Source organism: Wyeomyia smithii, chromosome 2 (assembly GCF_029784165.1).
Source record: "Wyeomyia smithii strain HCP4-BCI-WySm-NY-G18 chromosome 2, ASM2978416v1, whole genome shotgun sequence".
NCBI classification, from domain to species: Eukaryota; Metazoa; Arthropoda; class Insecta; order Diptera; family Culicidae; genus Wyeomyia; species Wyeomyia smithii.
In genome coordinates this window covers 177,879,038-177,893,548 of record NC_073695.1, presented here as the reverse complement: position 1 = coordinate 177,893,548, position 14,511 = coordinate 177,879,038, and the positions used below count along the sequence as shown (strand labels likewise).

General features: G+C 37.8%; 2 protein-coding genes across 3 annotated transcripts; both read right to left on the bottom strand.

Annotated features, from left to right (window-relative positions):
• Positions 1–827: 827 nt before the first annotated feature.
• LOC129721014 (general odorant-binding protein 56d-like) lies at positions 828–8,386 on the bottom strand. Of its 2 annotated transcripts, none has more exons than XM_055673035.1 (4): positions 7,832–8,386; positions 7,653–7,769; positions 1,523–1,630; positions 828–1,402 (listed from the first exon to the last, which is right to left on the bottom strand). In XM_055673035.1, exons 1-4 carry the CDS (start codon positions 7,841–7,843, stop codon positions 1,280–1,282), a joined length of 360 nt encoding a protein of 119 aa, XP_055529010.1. In that variant the 5' UTR covers positions 7,844–8,386; the 3' UTR covers positions 828–1,279. The 2 variants fall into 2 exon arrangements, with proteins under 2 accessions (XP_055529010.1, XP_055529009.1); XM_055673034.1 differs by having other exon boundaries at positions 7,858–8,386.
• Positions 8,387–8,528: 142 nt separating this feature from the next.
• Positions 8,529–9,210, bottom strand: LOC129721013 (general odorant-binding protein 56d-like). The gene is made up of 3 exons (XM_055673033.1): positions 9,078–9,210; positions 8,901–9,017; positions 8,529–8,840 (listed from the first exon to the last, which is right to left on the bottom strand). The coding sequence occupies exons 1-3, from the start codon at positions 9,129–9,131 to the stop codon at positions 8,595–8,597; spliced, it is 417 nt and encodes a 138-aa protein (XP_055529008.1). The 5' UTR covers positions 9,132–9,210; the 3' UTR covers positions 8,529–8,594.
• Positions 9,211–14,511: the final 5,301 nt, after the last annotated feature.

Below are 14,511 nucleotides of genomic sequence, written 5' to 3'. Positions count from 1 at the left end.
GGTAAGAGTCAAAAACCCATTAATGGGTAAATTTAAAAATGTGAAATGGGTAAAATTGTACGCATTAGAAAGACATGTTCTTAGAAAAAAATGGGTCATATGTTTACCCATTAATGGGTGAGAAAATACTTCAAGCATCGTTTTTGTTTGCTCTGTCGATTTGTTCGCACGCGTTACTTCTACGATCATTTGTTTATCATTTGTGTTACTTCTACGATCATTTGTTTATCATTTGTCAACAATTGCCATGGAAGGACTTCGATGCTGCGTCGTTTAAGAAGTTGCAAGGTAAACAGTATGTTATATCAAGTATTGAATTTTACAATGTGAGATTTTTTTTTATATTAGGTCTAGAATGTTCACTATCCGTCTGGTATTGGCTTAGTTGCAGAGAATAGCGATTCTGACAATTATAGCTGATAAAATACTCCTGTTTTCGTAAATAAGATTCATTTTTGCAAATAATTAAAAATAATTGATTTCACTTTTCATTTTTTTGAGTGATAATCACAAAGTTTCCGTTTATTTAATAATGGGAAAAACTTCACCCATTTCCTTGAGAAAATTCATTTCTCAAAATGAGTGATTTTGTACCCAGTTTTTGACGTTTAATCGGTTTACCCGTTAATGGGTAAATCGAGTTTACCCACTAAATGGGTTGGCTCACTTTTTGGCGAAATGGTTGAAAAAGTACCAATTAATGGGTTTTCGACTCTTACCGTGTATATATCAGTCCGTTTAACCCAACAGAAAAGGCGCAGGACGTGGATTCTATTAAAGTATCTATGTACGAAGGCAATTGAATAAAGTGATTATAAACAGAAGAATTGATTTAGAACCTTGTAGTTACAAATTAAAGATGTTATATTCTACCACACTTTCGGTTGCTTATTGTACTAATTATCTTAAACTATTGCTAACTGTACATATATTCTGTTAAGAACTATATGGATGTACTGCGATATTTCAATGATTTCACCATGAAAATGTTTGTATGTGATATGACATGTGACCATTCGAGTTTCAATAACCTGATATATACTATTAAAGCTTTTATCGTCTTTGCTTATTTCTATGCCAATGCATACTCATAATCAAACTAAAAAATAGGAGGAAAATAAATACTATTCAATAAATAACAATAGAAGAAAACTAATAAATAAGTTCCGATGAAATCATTAACACCTAACGAAATAAAACAATTGGACGTCCAATCATATCACTCAAACCAGCAGTCAGCAGAGGTACACACAGCTGGGTATGGTGTCTTCTGTGGCGGCTAGAAATTGCTTTCCACCCATTCGGAAACGGCGGTTTCGTGGATACACTGATACATCTCGAATCCGGTTACACATACCGTCGTGCCAAATCTGTCGATGCAGTTGTCGTAAACGTTTTGTGCCTGAAATTCGTCAGTACCGAAAACAAAACCAGCAAAAATACATAAATTACAATGGTATGAGCAAAATAAAGGAAAAACCGCGCACAACAAAGTATGCAAAAAGTTTCACTTGTCGCTTACCCCCTCCGGTTCCAGATATCGCCCGGCGAAACCGATGATCAGCGTCTTGTTGTAGGTGAAATCGTCGTACATAAATCCCGACCGTTTCATCAGACACTCGGTAAAGCACTGTGGAGAGGGATAAACAAATTAACGATCGACAAATAGGTTTACCTCCGGCAAATATTTCAAAGATATTGTTGGAAACGCCTGCAGTTGATGAACAAGAGCTTAAGTTGAGTTAAGGAGAAGACTGAATATAAAACTTTCATATATTGACTACTGAAACTGTTTAAAACCTCTCTAATTTGATCCATTTTTCTGATGTACTTACCAATACATAAATTTTTGGTTTCCGAAAAAACATTTTTTGTTCTTAACTCCGTTACTGCGATAGAAAATTACCTGACCTACAGAAAACGTCAAAATGGGTTGCGTGCAACACCCGCCATTACCACTCGTGGAAACTGGATATGATGTGCACAAACGTTTTCGAGAACGAATGACCTTGACCCGGAAGCATCACAGTAAGTGTTGTAGTGGAATATACGATCGGTAGCTTAACTGGTATTGAGGGTAATCGAGTTAAACCCAGGACTCACAACTCGAGCAACTCAACAGGACGTTTAAGAAAACCCTAGTGCGTAAAACCCGCGCTCGAAAGTTGTACAAGATGGTTCTGACGGAGTACAAAGGATGTTTTCCTATGACGACAAAATATACGGGAAAATGGATTTTGAACATCTTTCCGAAACGAAATTGGCGGTATAACCACTGCACGAGATAATGTACCCACCAAGTTCAAATTTGTTATGATAAATTTGCACCGAAGCTAACGTTCTAGCAAAAAAAAATTTAATATTTAAAAATTTATGCTAGAAAAACTAAATTTTTGGGGGTTGACAGCGAAAATGCTTCGTATTTCAGTAAATAGACGTCATAGAAATTTGATATCTTCCGCAAAGTGTCATATTTTGAAAAGTTCTACAACTTTGCTGAAGAAACTATTCATGTATCTTCGCTGTATCAAAAGTTAGATTTTTTGTTTCTATGATATTTAGGCTATGATCAAAAAATTTTCTAATCAACATTTCCGTTATATTTTTGTGAACAATTCTTTTGAACCATGTTTTTGGCTTACATCAACCGTTTGAGCACAAAAGAATTAAATTCGTCAAATTACCTATTCCGACCACTGTGCACTCCTATCCCGACCTCTACGCGGTGCCAGCTGGGATACGAGCTCCCGAGGGAAGATCGGGTAACCAACTCCGGTGGGGACTTGGCCGTATGCTGACAGGGAAGGAGGGCTCTTTTGAGTTTCCGGGCGTCTTTCCTCCTGTTAGGAGCGGCACAAAACGGCCTCTGTATTCCAGGTTAGGGCGGTCGATTATCGTCCTCGTACCAACGTGGAACTCTAGACAGGGGGTTGGTGCGCAGGCCTTACAGGGCGCCGCCGTGAAGAACGAGGAACAAAGAAATGCGGACTGGTACATTCGGCACAGACTCACGCAATGAAAACGGACAAACGATTGGAATCTCGGGATGTGGAACCGCCGATCCCTCAACTTTCAAGAGAGTACACGAGTGCTCCCCGAAGTATTGGAATCCCGCAGGTTCGACGTCGTAGCACTGCAGGAGGTGTGTTGGAGGGGCTTAAAGGTACGTACGATCCGGGATGATCATGTCATCTACCAGAGCTGTGGCAACCCACATGAACTGGGGACAGCTTTTATAGTTATGCACGAGATGCGGAAACGGGTGATCGCCTGGTTCTTCAACGTTGGCATTATAAACGTGCATAGCCCTCACTTCAGAAGTACCGAAGACGACAAGGATGATTTCTGCGCGCGGTTGGACCGTAAGTACGACCACTCCCAAAAACATGATATAAAAGCCCTCATCGGGAATTTCAACGCTCAGGTAGGCCAGAAAGACGAATACAAAACGGTGTTTGGAAGGTTCAGCGCGCACCAACTGACCAATAAAATGGGCCTAAGACTTATCGACTTTGGCACCTCCACCAACATGGCCGAGCGTAATACCTGCTTCCAGTACAACCTCCTACACAAGCACACCTGGAAGTTACCAAATCAGACAGAAACACAGATTAACCACGTTCTGATTGATTTCGGCACTTCTCTGTTAGACGTTAGATCCTACAGAAGCGCCAACGTTGACTCGGGCCACCACCTGGTTATGATTAAGATGTACCCAAAGCTCTCCATTGTTCACGACATTTGTTACCGACGCCCGCACCGGTTGGATCTCGTGCGACTGGAGCATTCGCTCGACGCTACGCTACCGGAAGAGAACCAGCTGGAGGAAGCTCCTCTCGAGGACTGTTGGAACACAATCAAAACAGCTATCAACAGCAAAGTGGAGAACGTCATCGGGCATGTGGGACGAGCTCAACGAAACAAGTGGTTCGACGACGAATATAAGCAGGGTGATGGACAAGCAAAACGCTGCGTGGGCGGCTAAGATGAGCAGTACCACTCGTCTGAATATAGGAAGACACCGGCAGAAAAAGTTGAAACGAACCTAAATCGGGAGAGAAGTGTCGTCTGAAGGAGGAAGAGTATGCAGGACTGGAACAGCTGCATCATTCTCAGGATGCACAAAAGATTTACCAGAAAACCAAACGCATCCCTTTAGAAGCGTTGCACGGCCAGCCTAAATGTGCCGGGATAAAGATGGTAGTATTCTGATGGACGATCGGAAGATGAAGCAGCAATCGACGAATACCTGAACGGTAGCGGGGGCCTAGCGTGCTTGGCAACGTCTCCGCCAACCACGCTCGACGCCTGGATTCGAATCCCAACACCGACATAGGTGTCGGTGGTTGTGGGGTGGCGTGATTCACTCACAACCAACCCAACTGGTCTAGATTCACTCCTAGCCGACACCGGGAGGTTTTTTTAATGAAAAATCTCTGGGATCACGCCTTCCATCGCATGAGGATGAAAAGCTGTTGGTGCCGATCTGTTAATCAACGGGTCGTACGTTAGGGTCCTGGGTGGAGTCGTCTCCCGGGCGTCGGGGATTGGCACAACAACAATGGCGGAACTAGACCGACGGAAATTAAGCGAGAATAAAAAAAAATATACCTGAATGGCACCCAGGCAGAGGCACATGGCGGCGGAGAAAGCGATCCCGTCGGTGCGACAAATGTAGAAGACGTGACAGCCGCAACAATAGGCAAAGGAAAGGATGCCATCAAACAGCTGAAATACAATAAATCGACTGAGAAAGATGGCCTCCACGGAGCTTTAAAAGAGTGGCCCGGCAAAACTGGCCACCTGTTTGCGCCGGTTGATTGCTACCGTTAATTGAACTGTGGCAACTATCGGGCGATCACCGTCCTGAATGCTGCCTACAAATTACTTTTTCAAATCATTCTCCGCCGACTCTCACTGCTACCCAACAGATTTGTGGGAATCTATCAAGCCGGCTCCGTGAAAGGACGTTCTACGACGGGTCAAATCTTTACCATCCGGCAGATCCACCTCATCATTGACTTCAAAACCGCGTATGACACTATCGATCGAAAAGATCTATGGAGTTCTCAACTAGTGAATATAAGAACTAGTGTTCAGTGGGACAAATTTGAATAGCAAATATCTAGTAGGACAGATATGCGTAGAAAATCATCGATGGTGCAAACAGACCAAGCCCAAGTGTTTTTGAAGATTTCCGGAACAAACTATGTTATTTTCAAAAGTTTTTCAAAAATATAAATGAAAATAGACTCTTTGGTGAAAAACGAAAATCGACTAAAAGTAACATGGGACAACTATACGTAGAACGGTAGTATACGTGTTATCCATATTTGTGTTATTCGCGTTATCGTGTTATTGTGGCATATATTGTGCTTCCACACTTTCAAGAATTATATTACAATATCTTGAATTTTTTCGACTTATTTTGTCATTTAACGTTGCTTAAAAAAATAATTTTTAAAGCTTTGCAATTTAATTAGTATCAAACAATGATTTTTATTGCCATGAATTCAAACAATAATTCGTTTCAACAATAAAATTATTTGTTTACATTACCGAAAAATACGAAATTTTAAAACTTTCAAAACGTGTTTTGCAGAGGTTTCTTCAGCAGCATCAAAAATTATATTGAGTGCGGCATGCATGCTTTTTTGGTAGAAAACAATTCTACACATTGATTTTGAATGGATTGTCGCATTGATGTGAATGAAAAAAATTTAAACCGAATCAACCCAATAACGCTATACGCCATGATTTGTCATATTGAGCATTTCTCGGCTTAAAATGAGGTTCAATGACATAACCATTATTTGACAATATAACACCAATAGATGCCGCTTGCGAAGAAAATCACAATCAGTTAATTTTGTTTTGTGCGCAGGGGCAAAACTTTAACGGTCCAGAGTTCCGGATTCGAGTTAAGGTTCAGAGGAACAAAAATTTACATTTTTTCTCAACCGGTCGGTAATATAGCAATTTACCTAAGCCGTCAGTTACTCTACTATCCATAGAACATGATCCGAGGTACCCACATTCGACTACAAACTCTTTTTTATAGTCATGAACAATTGCTTAGTAATCTCTCTAATTAGAGATATGCATGATCATTAGAGTGAGAAATCGTTATATGGAAAAAACCAAACTTGATAGCAGAAAGCCAGTACCAAGTTTTTTTTGTTCTATTTAGAGCCCCAAACAATCCTGAATTTATTGGAATTTATTGCATTTAAAATTTTTATGGAGATTTGTATGGAGAAACCAACTTTTTTGCATTTTTCATTCTAAAGAACTCAAAATGGCTTAAACCATAGGTTTCATCACTTCAAATGGTAGGTTTTTTGATGCCTAACAACTTGGCCGGAGACCTAAAGAACTAGGGTGTGCCAAAAAATTACTAGAGCTGTTTAAAGTTGAGTATGTCGAAATTTATGCCTCCCTAGATGGTCTCGAGGTACGATGCTGGCCTAACAAGCCAGTCGTCGTAGGTTCGAGTCTTGACTCGGGAGAGACTGTTAGTGTCAGTAGGATCGTAGCGCTAGCCCCGCAATTGTCCTGTACACTTAACGGTTGACTGCGAAGTCTGTGTAGAGTAAACAGAAGGTCAAGTTCCGAATCGGAATGTAGCACCAAGGCTTTGATTTTTATGTCGAAATTTATGTTGCAAATCTTTTTTTCTGCCAACACTGCCAGTGTACCGGCGTCAGTCAGATTTCCATCAGAAGTAACCTCTGAAACCGTTGTAGATTCTATCTACGCCTAGAATATTGACCTAAATTTGTTTGCTTGGTCCAGCTCAGTGCATAAACTCGTTACGACAGGTTACTTCGGATGGGAATCCTACTGACGCCGGTACATTGGTAATGTTGGCAGAAAACAAGATTTTCTGCATTAAAATCGACATAATCAACTCCGAACAGCTATAGCTCTTCCTCGGGACATTCTAGCTCTTCAGTGTCTTCTGCAAAGTTGTTAGGCATCTAAAATACTATACTTTAACATAATGTAGTGCATTATTAGAGCATTATTGAGCTCTCTAGAAAGGTAAATGCAAAAAAGTAGGTTTTCCCATATGAATTATCATACAAATTTGAAATGTAATGCGCCAAGCGGAGACAAAACCAATCGACCTCAGGTATGTTTAGGGTTGCTTGGGACCCCAAAAGGAACCAAAAAAACTTGGCTATGGAAAATCGATCACTCTTCCCCACCCTAATGATCATGGGAAGTATTCAGACATATCATTGTCAAAAATAGTTTCAACTTGATGTAACACTTTACCTAATGTCACTAGAGAGGCATGTTCTTCGTAATAGCTAGCGAATACATGTCACTAACAAAGGTCATTACGACATAGTGCCGGAGACTACCGTCTTTAGAAACTGTTAACCAAATCTCCATTAATTGCTTCAACTTGTCGATTAGTGGCAAAAAAGCAGACAGACACTTAATGCAGTGAAACGAAAATATTGCAATTCCAATGCACAGCTTTTGTATACCAACACAATCTTCGTCCAATGGTTGGCGATCGCGACTTACACCGCCACAGCCATTGATAACAAAACAGTAACAAATCTAGTTCATCAACCGGTCGGCGATCAACGATCTTATTTTATCTCTTCTTCACCAAACGGTTGCTATTATTCTCACACCTCAATCAGCGGGTCACGTTCACTGAAATCTCCATACTTGAGCGAGATCACCACATCCATATCCATGTCGAACTCCTTGGTGCACTGATCGATGGCGCCTTTGAAGTCTTGCCCGTGCTGGAAACGAAAACACGGAATCAGTGACAGTTTTAACACCTTCGCCAGTACAAAAGTGTCACCGTAATTCGCATGAAAATTCACTCACGTTCTGAGGGATCGACACTATCAGCAGTACTAACACACTGTACACCAACGTTGTCTTCATGTTTGTTTGCTACCTTGTACTTTCACTCTTTTATTACGTCGCACGTCGACCAGACTGACCTACAAACCTTGTCTAGTAACACTTTGTATGTCAGGTTCGTTCCTACCGGAGTAAGAAGAGATTATCAACACTGTCGGGTCGACCGAAGCTTGTCTCTGCTCAACTGTTCACCGTGAACTGTTAGGTTCGAAATTCCAACGTATATATAAGTTTGTTTATTTGCTCTCTTTCTCTTTTCACCGCTGGTTCTTTCTCTTTGTTTTACTTGATAGGCTTTTATTTTATTTTGCGAGCTTTCGCCAAGTTTGAAGTTTGGCTGCCGGTCATCGATTTGGAGCTGACCCGATCACTGATGATCAATGCTTTTTTTAAGGCTTCGGTGGTCGATAAACTACAACCCTGATACTTATTTTGGCAGATTCGCGTTTACGAAAAGGGAAGAAAAAGCAATTAATAACCTATAACGCCTAATAAGCTGACCGTACGTAATGATTAATAACCCAAACAATGTTTGAAATTTGTTAACGGTTGGAAACATTTGCCAAAACAAAATTAATCATTCAATCGTTTGTTTCCGCTATTCGAATTCATCAAATTTTAGCTCGAAATAATTATAACGGCGAAAAATAAATATAATTTATTCGTTTTCTTGAAAACTATTCTAGTAACTAAATCAATTATTCCACTTTTTGATTGGGTTTCTTCGTGCCCCACTTAGCGTAAGAATTCTCATACATACATTGATAAACATCGAACGCCATCGTACACAACGAAGGCTCAACATTCGAGGTACATTTCTGGTACACTTCCTCTGCGTCCTCCTTCTTTATGAATCGAGTAACGAACTTGATGATCGTGTCCTTGTTGAAACTGAGGTCGTCATTCATGAAACCGGCTTTCTTCACCAGACACTCCCCGAAACACTGTAAATTAAATTGCAACCGTTTTTAGTACTGCCGGAAACCGCTAACATTCGATCATACCTCGATCAACGGTGATCTGACCGAAAAATCTCCATTTTTTAGTGCATTGTACGTATCCATGTCGACGTTGAATTCAGTTCGGCAACCGTTATACGCATTCAACAAACTTTGCCCAAGCTGTAAACAAGATTTATTTTATTTTATTGATCAGAATGTTTAGTTGTATAAAACACGCACACATGTTCTAGAAAGAGCAACGATCACCAAGAACAATACTGTAAATTTCGACATTTTACCAAGCCACACTGATCGTTGTCGAACGACTGAACTAGAGAGATCAGTTTATGGTGAGTTTTATGCTAAAGTTCAGAAACTCCTACACAAATTCGATCTCCAACGAAATCTGAATAACGGAACATTAACCCATTTTTTCGACATATTTTGGGCTCAAGCTACAGAAAAGTCGCTGGTCACCATCAGGGTGCAATCATGCTCAGAGCCATACCGATACGGAAATAAATCTCATCTGCTTTTGGGAGTTCTTTTTCCTTATTCTCCACTTCCAGTGATGTTCGGACGGCATTCTTTGCTCATTTGTAAACATTTCTGTTGTTGTCTGCTTTTTAATCACGAAAGAAGAGTGGAAATGAGAATCGAGTTAGGTTAATTTAATTTAGAATCGTTTTTAATTCAATTTACGTGGCTTGTTTGATTAGCCAGTCGTCGTATGTTCTAATCTTGGCTGATATGCGTTATTGTTGGAGTGAGCATGATCATTGCGGAAGTGCACAAATTATTCAGTACTTTCGATTCGACTGCACAAGCTGTTAAAAAATCAAGCCTTCAAGAAGTGCTCTACCACAAGACTTTGTTCAATTTCAACAATAACTTAATAACCCTACTACCACGAAATTTTCAAACCGGTTAAAACACATTATTTTTTAATTAAGTAATGTATCATGATCGAACCAATTTCAACTATTTTCAAGGTACATCGCTTTTCATGTCACATTTTCACAAATAATTTCACGTGTTATCATATATAAAAACCTAAATTAATCCACCTAGCGGTCAGACTCAGCCTTTCTCATTCAAACTTATTATTTGTAAAAATAGATTTACATGAATGCTTAAATCCAAAAAGGTATATTCACTCTTATGGTTCTAAAATATAAATGTTGCAATTAATGTATAAAATATGAAATTTGACGTAATGTTAGTGCTTCAAAAATAGCGAAATATAAGAAATGACTCTTAATTTCGAACAATTTAATCAACGAGCGATACCGGGAACGTTTAAATAGTACGATACCACATTTAAATCATGTTGAGGCCATATATATTGATCAAAGCAGCTATAGAGTTGACTAGTCTATGAATTTCTTTTCTTTACAAAACTTTTGAACAGTATATAAAATTTTTATGAAGTTTGTTATTTGTAAGTTTGAGAGATGACTCGTTTGTATGACACTAGTTCTGTTCAAATAAGTCGTGTAATACTTGAGATAATAGACTTTCGTTGTTTTACAAATTAAAACATAACGGTTGCTTAAGTTTGATTACAATCAAATGAAAAGGGAAGGTTTGGGGAGCCAAACTTTGAAACTACGTGTTCAATCATAATTCATCAGTTAACCCTTAACTATCCCGTTCTTTCGATATCAATATTGTTCAAATCTGTTGTGTAGTTTCTAAGCTAATGAAGTTTCGTGATTTTCACATTTCGATACATTACAGACGAAGTTACATTCCGATTACAGCAAAATTCAATAGGGTGTTATGAGGCAGCTAGACCTTTCATTTGATACTAATTCTGTGGAAATCGGGTCAACCATCTCTGAAAAAAAAGAGTGTGCCCAAGTAGTCATCAGAATATGTTTCTTTTCATAGCTGGATTTCACATTTTGAAACATAACAGGAAAAGTAATAATCCGTTCGCAAAAAAAATCATTAGGGTCTTATGGGGCAACAAGACTTTCCATACGACACTGATTTTATGAAAATCGGTCCAGCCATCTCTGAGAAACATGAGTGAGATTAAACAGTCTCCAGAACACGTTTCTTTCTGTAACTTCTGAACCATATGTTCAATCTTCATAAAATTCAAAAGTTGAGGGTTTTTAGATAGCCCGTTTATTTGAAACCAATTTTGTTCAAATCGGTTGTGTAGTTTCTGAGATATTGATGTTTCGTGATTTTTACATTTTGATACATAACCTCTAAACTAGATATCAGATTACAATAAAATTCAATGGGGTCTTATAGGGCAACTAGATCTTTCATTTGCAATTGATTTCATTGAAATCGATTCAGCCATCTCTGAGAAAATCGAGTGAGATTGGGAGAGCGTTACACACACATGCAGAAAATGCTCAGCTCGTCGAACTGAGTCGAGTGGTATACGACATTCTGCCCTTTTGAGCACTTTTACACATTTAGTTTTTGCAGTGATTGCTATACCTTTCTAGGAGAAAGGCAAAAAGTGAAATGATAGAAATGACTTTTAATTTCAACTTTAATCCCGAGCAAGGCCGCAAACATTGAAATAGTACAATATCAAATTTAAATGATGTTGAGGCCACATATTTTGATCGTAGCTATAGTTTTAAACAGTCTGCGGGTTTCGTTTCTTTCTATAACTTTCAAACTACATGTTTAAACATTATGAAATTTATTGTTTAAGGGTTTGAAAGCCCATTTATTCGAATTCAACTATGTTCATAGCTTCTGAGATATAAGAGCGTTTTTCACATTCTGACGCAGCGCCAAAACTAAAAGTTTGATTACAATGAAATTCAATAGCAACCTAAGCGGCAAATGGACCCCTCATTTGACACCAAGATAGAAAGAATCGGTCAGACCATCTCTGAGAAAAGTGAGTGCGAAAGAAAGGTGCACATACACACGTACACACCCACACACAAACATATACACCTATACATGCATATATGCAGAAAATGCTCGATTCGTCGAACTGAGTTGAATAGTATATGACATTCGGCCATTTCAATCATTTTCTACCTTTTAATTAGCCAGTGATCGTTAGGAGAAAGTCAATATGTTTACTTTTATTATGTGATTTCACATTTTTATGAACAACGGACACAGTTACAATCCGATTGCAATGAAATTCAATAGCAACCTATGGGGCAACTAGACCTTTCATTTGACACTAATTTTGTGAAAATCGGTTCAGCCATCACTGAGAAAAAAAAATGAGTGAGTTTAAACAACCTCAGGATAACTTTTCTTTACATAACTTTTGAACCATATGTTCAATCATAACGAAATTCAAAAGTTAAGGGCTCTGGGGACCCAATCATTTGAAACCAGTTTTATTGAAATCGGTTGTGTGATTTCTGAGATATTGATGTTTCATGATTTTTACATTTTGATACATAACCTTTAAACTAAAAATCCGATTACAATGAAATTCAATAGCAACCTATGGCGCAACTAGACCTTTCATAAGCAATTAATTTCATGAAAATCGGTCCAGTCATCTCTGAGAAAAGTGAGTGAGAAAAAAAAGTTGCACATACACACACACACACACACACACACACACACACACACACACACACACACACACATACATACATACATACAGAAAATGCTCAGTTCGTCGAAAGAAGTCGAGTGGTATATGACATTCGGCCATTGGGACCACTTTTATACCTTCGGTTTTTCCAGTGATTGCCATACCTTTCTAGGAGAAAGGCAAAACATTCATCGGTAAAGTCTTTCGTGATTAAATGTTTCCTATTTGAAGCATGGTGGGCTATTTGTGAACCTTACGTCGTTTTCGAGATGTTTCATTCTAAAGAAAATAAGCTTCATCATTTATATTCTGTTCCAATAAATTAAACATGAAATCCTTCATTGGGTATATCAAGCATAAGCAAAGTGAAGGTGTGATGTCTCACAAGTAGACTGGTCCGATCATAGTTCAATGCTGGTCCGATCATGATACAAAACAGGCCTTCGAGTTTCACCAATAGTTCCAACTTTAATGCAAATATTTCGTGTTTCTACATTTAATTCAAAAGTTACAGAAGCATATTACTGGAAAAAATACTGCAATCCTTAAATGTTTGATTCTAAAATCACTGCTTGCTAGTAAGACTTGATAGCAATTGTAAGGGCAGATTGTGTTCGAATATAGTTCATATTTTAATTTTTTTTAATATTAGTAATAAAGGTCGGACTCGATTATATATAGTCTCCGATTTTTTTTCACTATATATAATCGAATTTTATATATAATCGAATCAGAGGAAAAAAATGTTTTATATTTATTTTTCATAAATGATTTGTTGTTTTCGAATAAATCAGAAGAATTTCATTTTTGATTCATCCCCCTAAAAGTCAGAAAACACACTTCTTACAAAAAAAATACATATCTTGTAGTTATTCCTTATGTAATTACAGTCAAATTATTTAATAAAAATATAAAAGTATACATAGATTTGTCAACTTGTTTGTATTTAATTTCTCAAATTTTTAAAAATCAAATTTTTTTTTTTTTCATTTTTTTTTATTTTTGAAATTATTTCTATTCAGGCATTTTTATTAAAATATTTTTAGTTTTTTTATTTTTAATTTTTTTCAAACAATTTTAAAAATTTAAATTTTTTCTGATTTTTACCTTCTTATCAAGCGTTACGTATTTTGTAGATATACTCTTACGATATATTAGCTCTAGATTAGTCATATTTGAAATTCAAGAAAAAAAATTTTTGCTTCTGTATATAATCGAGTCTAAAATTATATATAATCGAATCATATATAAACGAGTCAATATATAATGGAGTCTTTATATAATCGAGTTCGACCTGTACCTAAGCAATCTGAATAAAACCTTCTGAACATCATCAAAAGAAGTTTTTCAATGATACTGCTACATATTTGATACAAATTTTAATTCAAAAGTTGAGGAATCTCGCATTCAAAGAAATGCTCCGATCATGCTACAACACCCTACTTTTAAATCATGTTCCATATTATCAAAATAAGTAGGCCATACGATACGCTCCAAAATAAATAAAAATTCATTTAATAAATATTGTATTAAATATCTCACAGATCCGATAAGCTACAGACAATGTTAGATACTGTCAATAATGACAAATGTAATTTTGTCAATGCAATTATTGAAATAGGTTTGTGAATACGATCGATATGTTCATATGTTATCTGCTAGCTCTTATGGTCAACCTAGAGGGTGAGGAATAATTATCCGTGTTTTGGTTTCAGTGTACAACTAAGATTTGACAGATGTTGAAATGAGCTTACCTATGCAATTTTTAATCTTGGCTATGTGTAAACAAAACCACGACATCTCCTTCAAAACAGTGTGCATTAAGTGTCAAAATGAAGTCAAGTCCATTACGCAGATTCTGTTGAAAGAATTTATCGATGGACGGCATCGCACAATTTTATTCACCAATGAGAAAATTTTCTTACCAATAGCGTAGCTAGGGGGGGTGCGGTTGGTGCGGTCCGCACCAGGCCTACCACTTAAGGGGGCCCGAAAATCTTGCGAACACTGAACCGGTCAACATGCCCTTCTGAACTTAACCTCATGAATCTGTGCTCGCCACTCTGCTCTCGTGCTCCACACGGATAAAGTATACGTGATACCGATGTTCATTTTTACCATGATTAGTGA

Excerpts from the sequence above, each read along its gene's own strand:
- LOC129721014 (XM_055673034.1), bottom strand. The coding sequence starts at position 7,917 with ATGAAGACAACGTTGGTGTACAGTGTGTTAGTACTGCTGATAGTGTCG. Across the intron at positions 1,631-7,652 it reads AACGTGACCCGCTGATTGAG|TGCTTTACCGAGTGTCTGAT; the intron begins GTGTGAGAATAA and ends CCCTCTCCACAG. Across the intron at positions 1,403-1,522 it reads GATATCTGGAACCGGAGGGG|GCACAAAACGTTTACGACAA; the intron begins GTAAGCGACAAG and ends GACGAATTTCAG.
- LOC129721013 (XM_055673033.1), bottom strand. The coding sequence starts at position 9,131 with ATGTCGAAATTTACAGTATTGTTCTTGGTGATCGTTGCTCTTTCTAGA. Across the intron at positions 9,018-9,077 it reads TTGCTCTTTCTAGAACATGT|CTTGGGCAAAGTTTGTTGAA; the intron begins GTGCGTGTTTTA and ends TCTTGTTTACAG. Across the intron at positions 8,841-8,900 it reads TCAGATCACCGTTGATCGAG|TGTTTCGGGGAGTGTCTGGT; the intron begins GTATGATCGAAT and ends TTTAATTTACAG.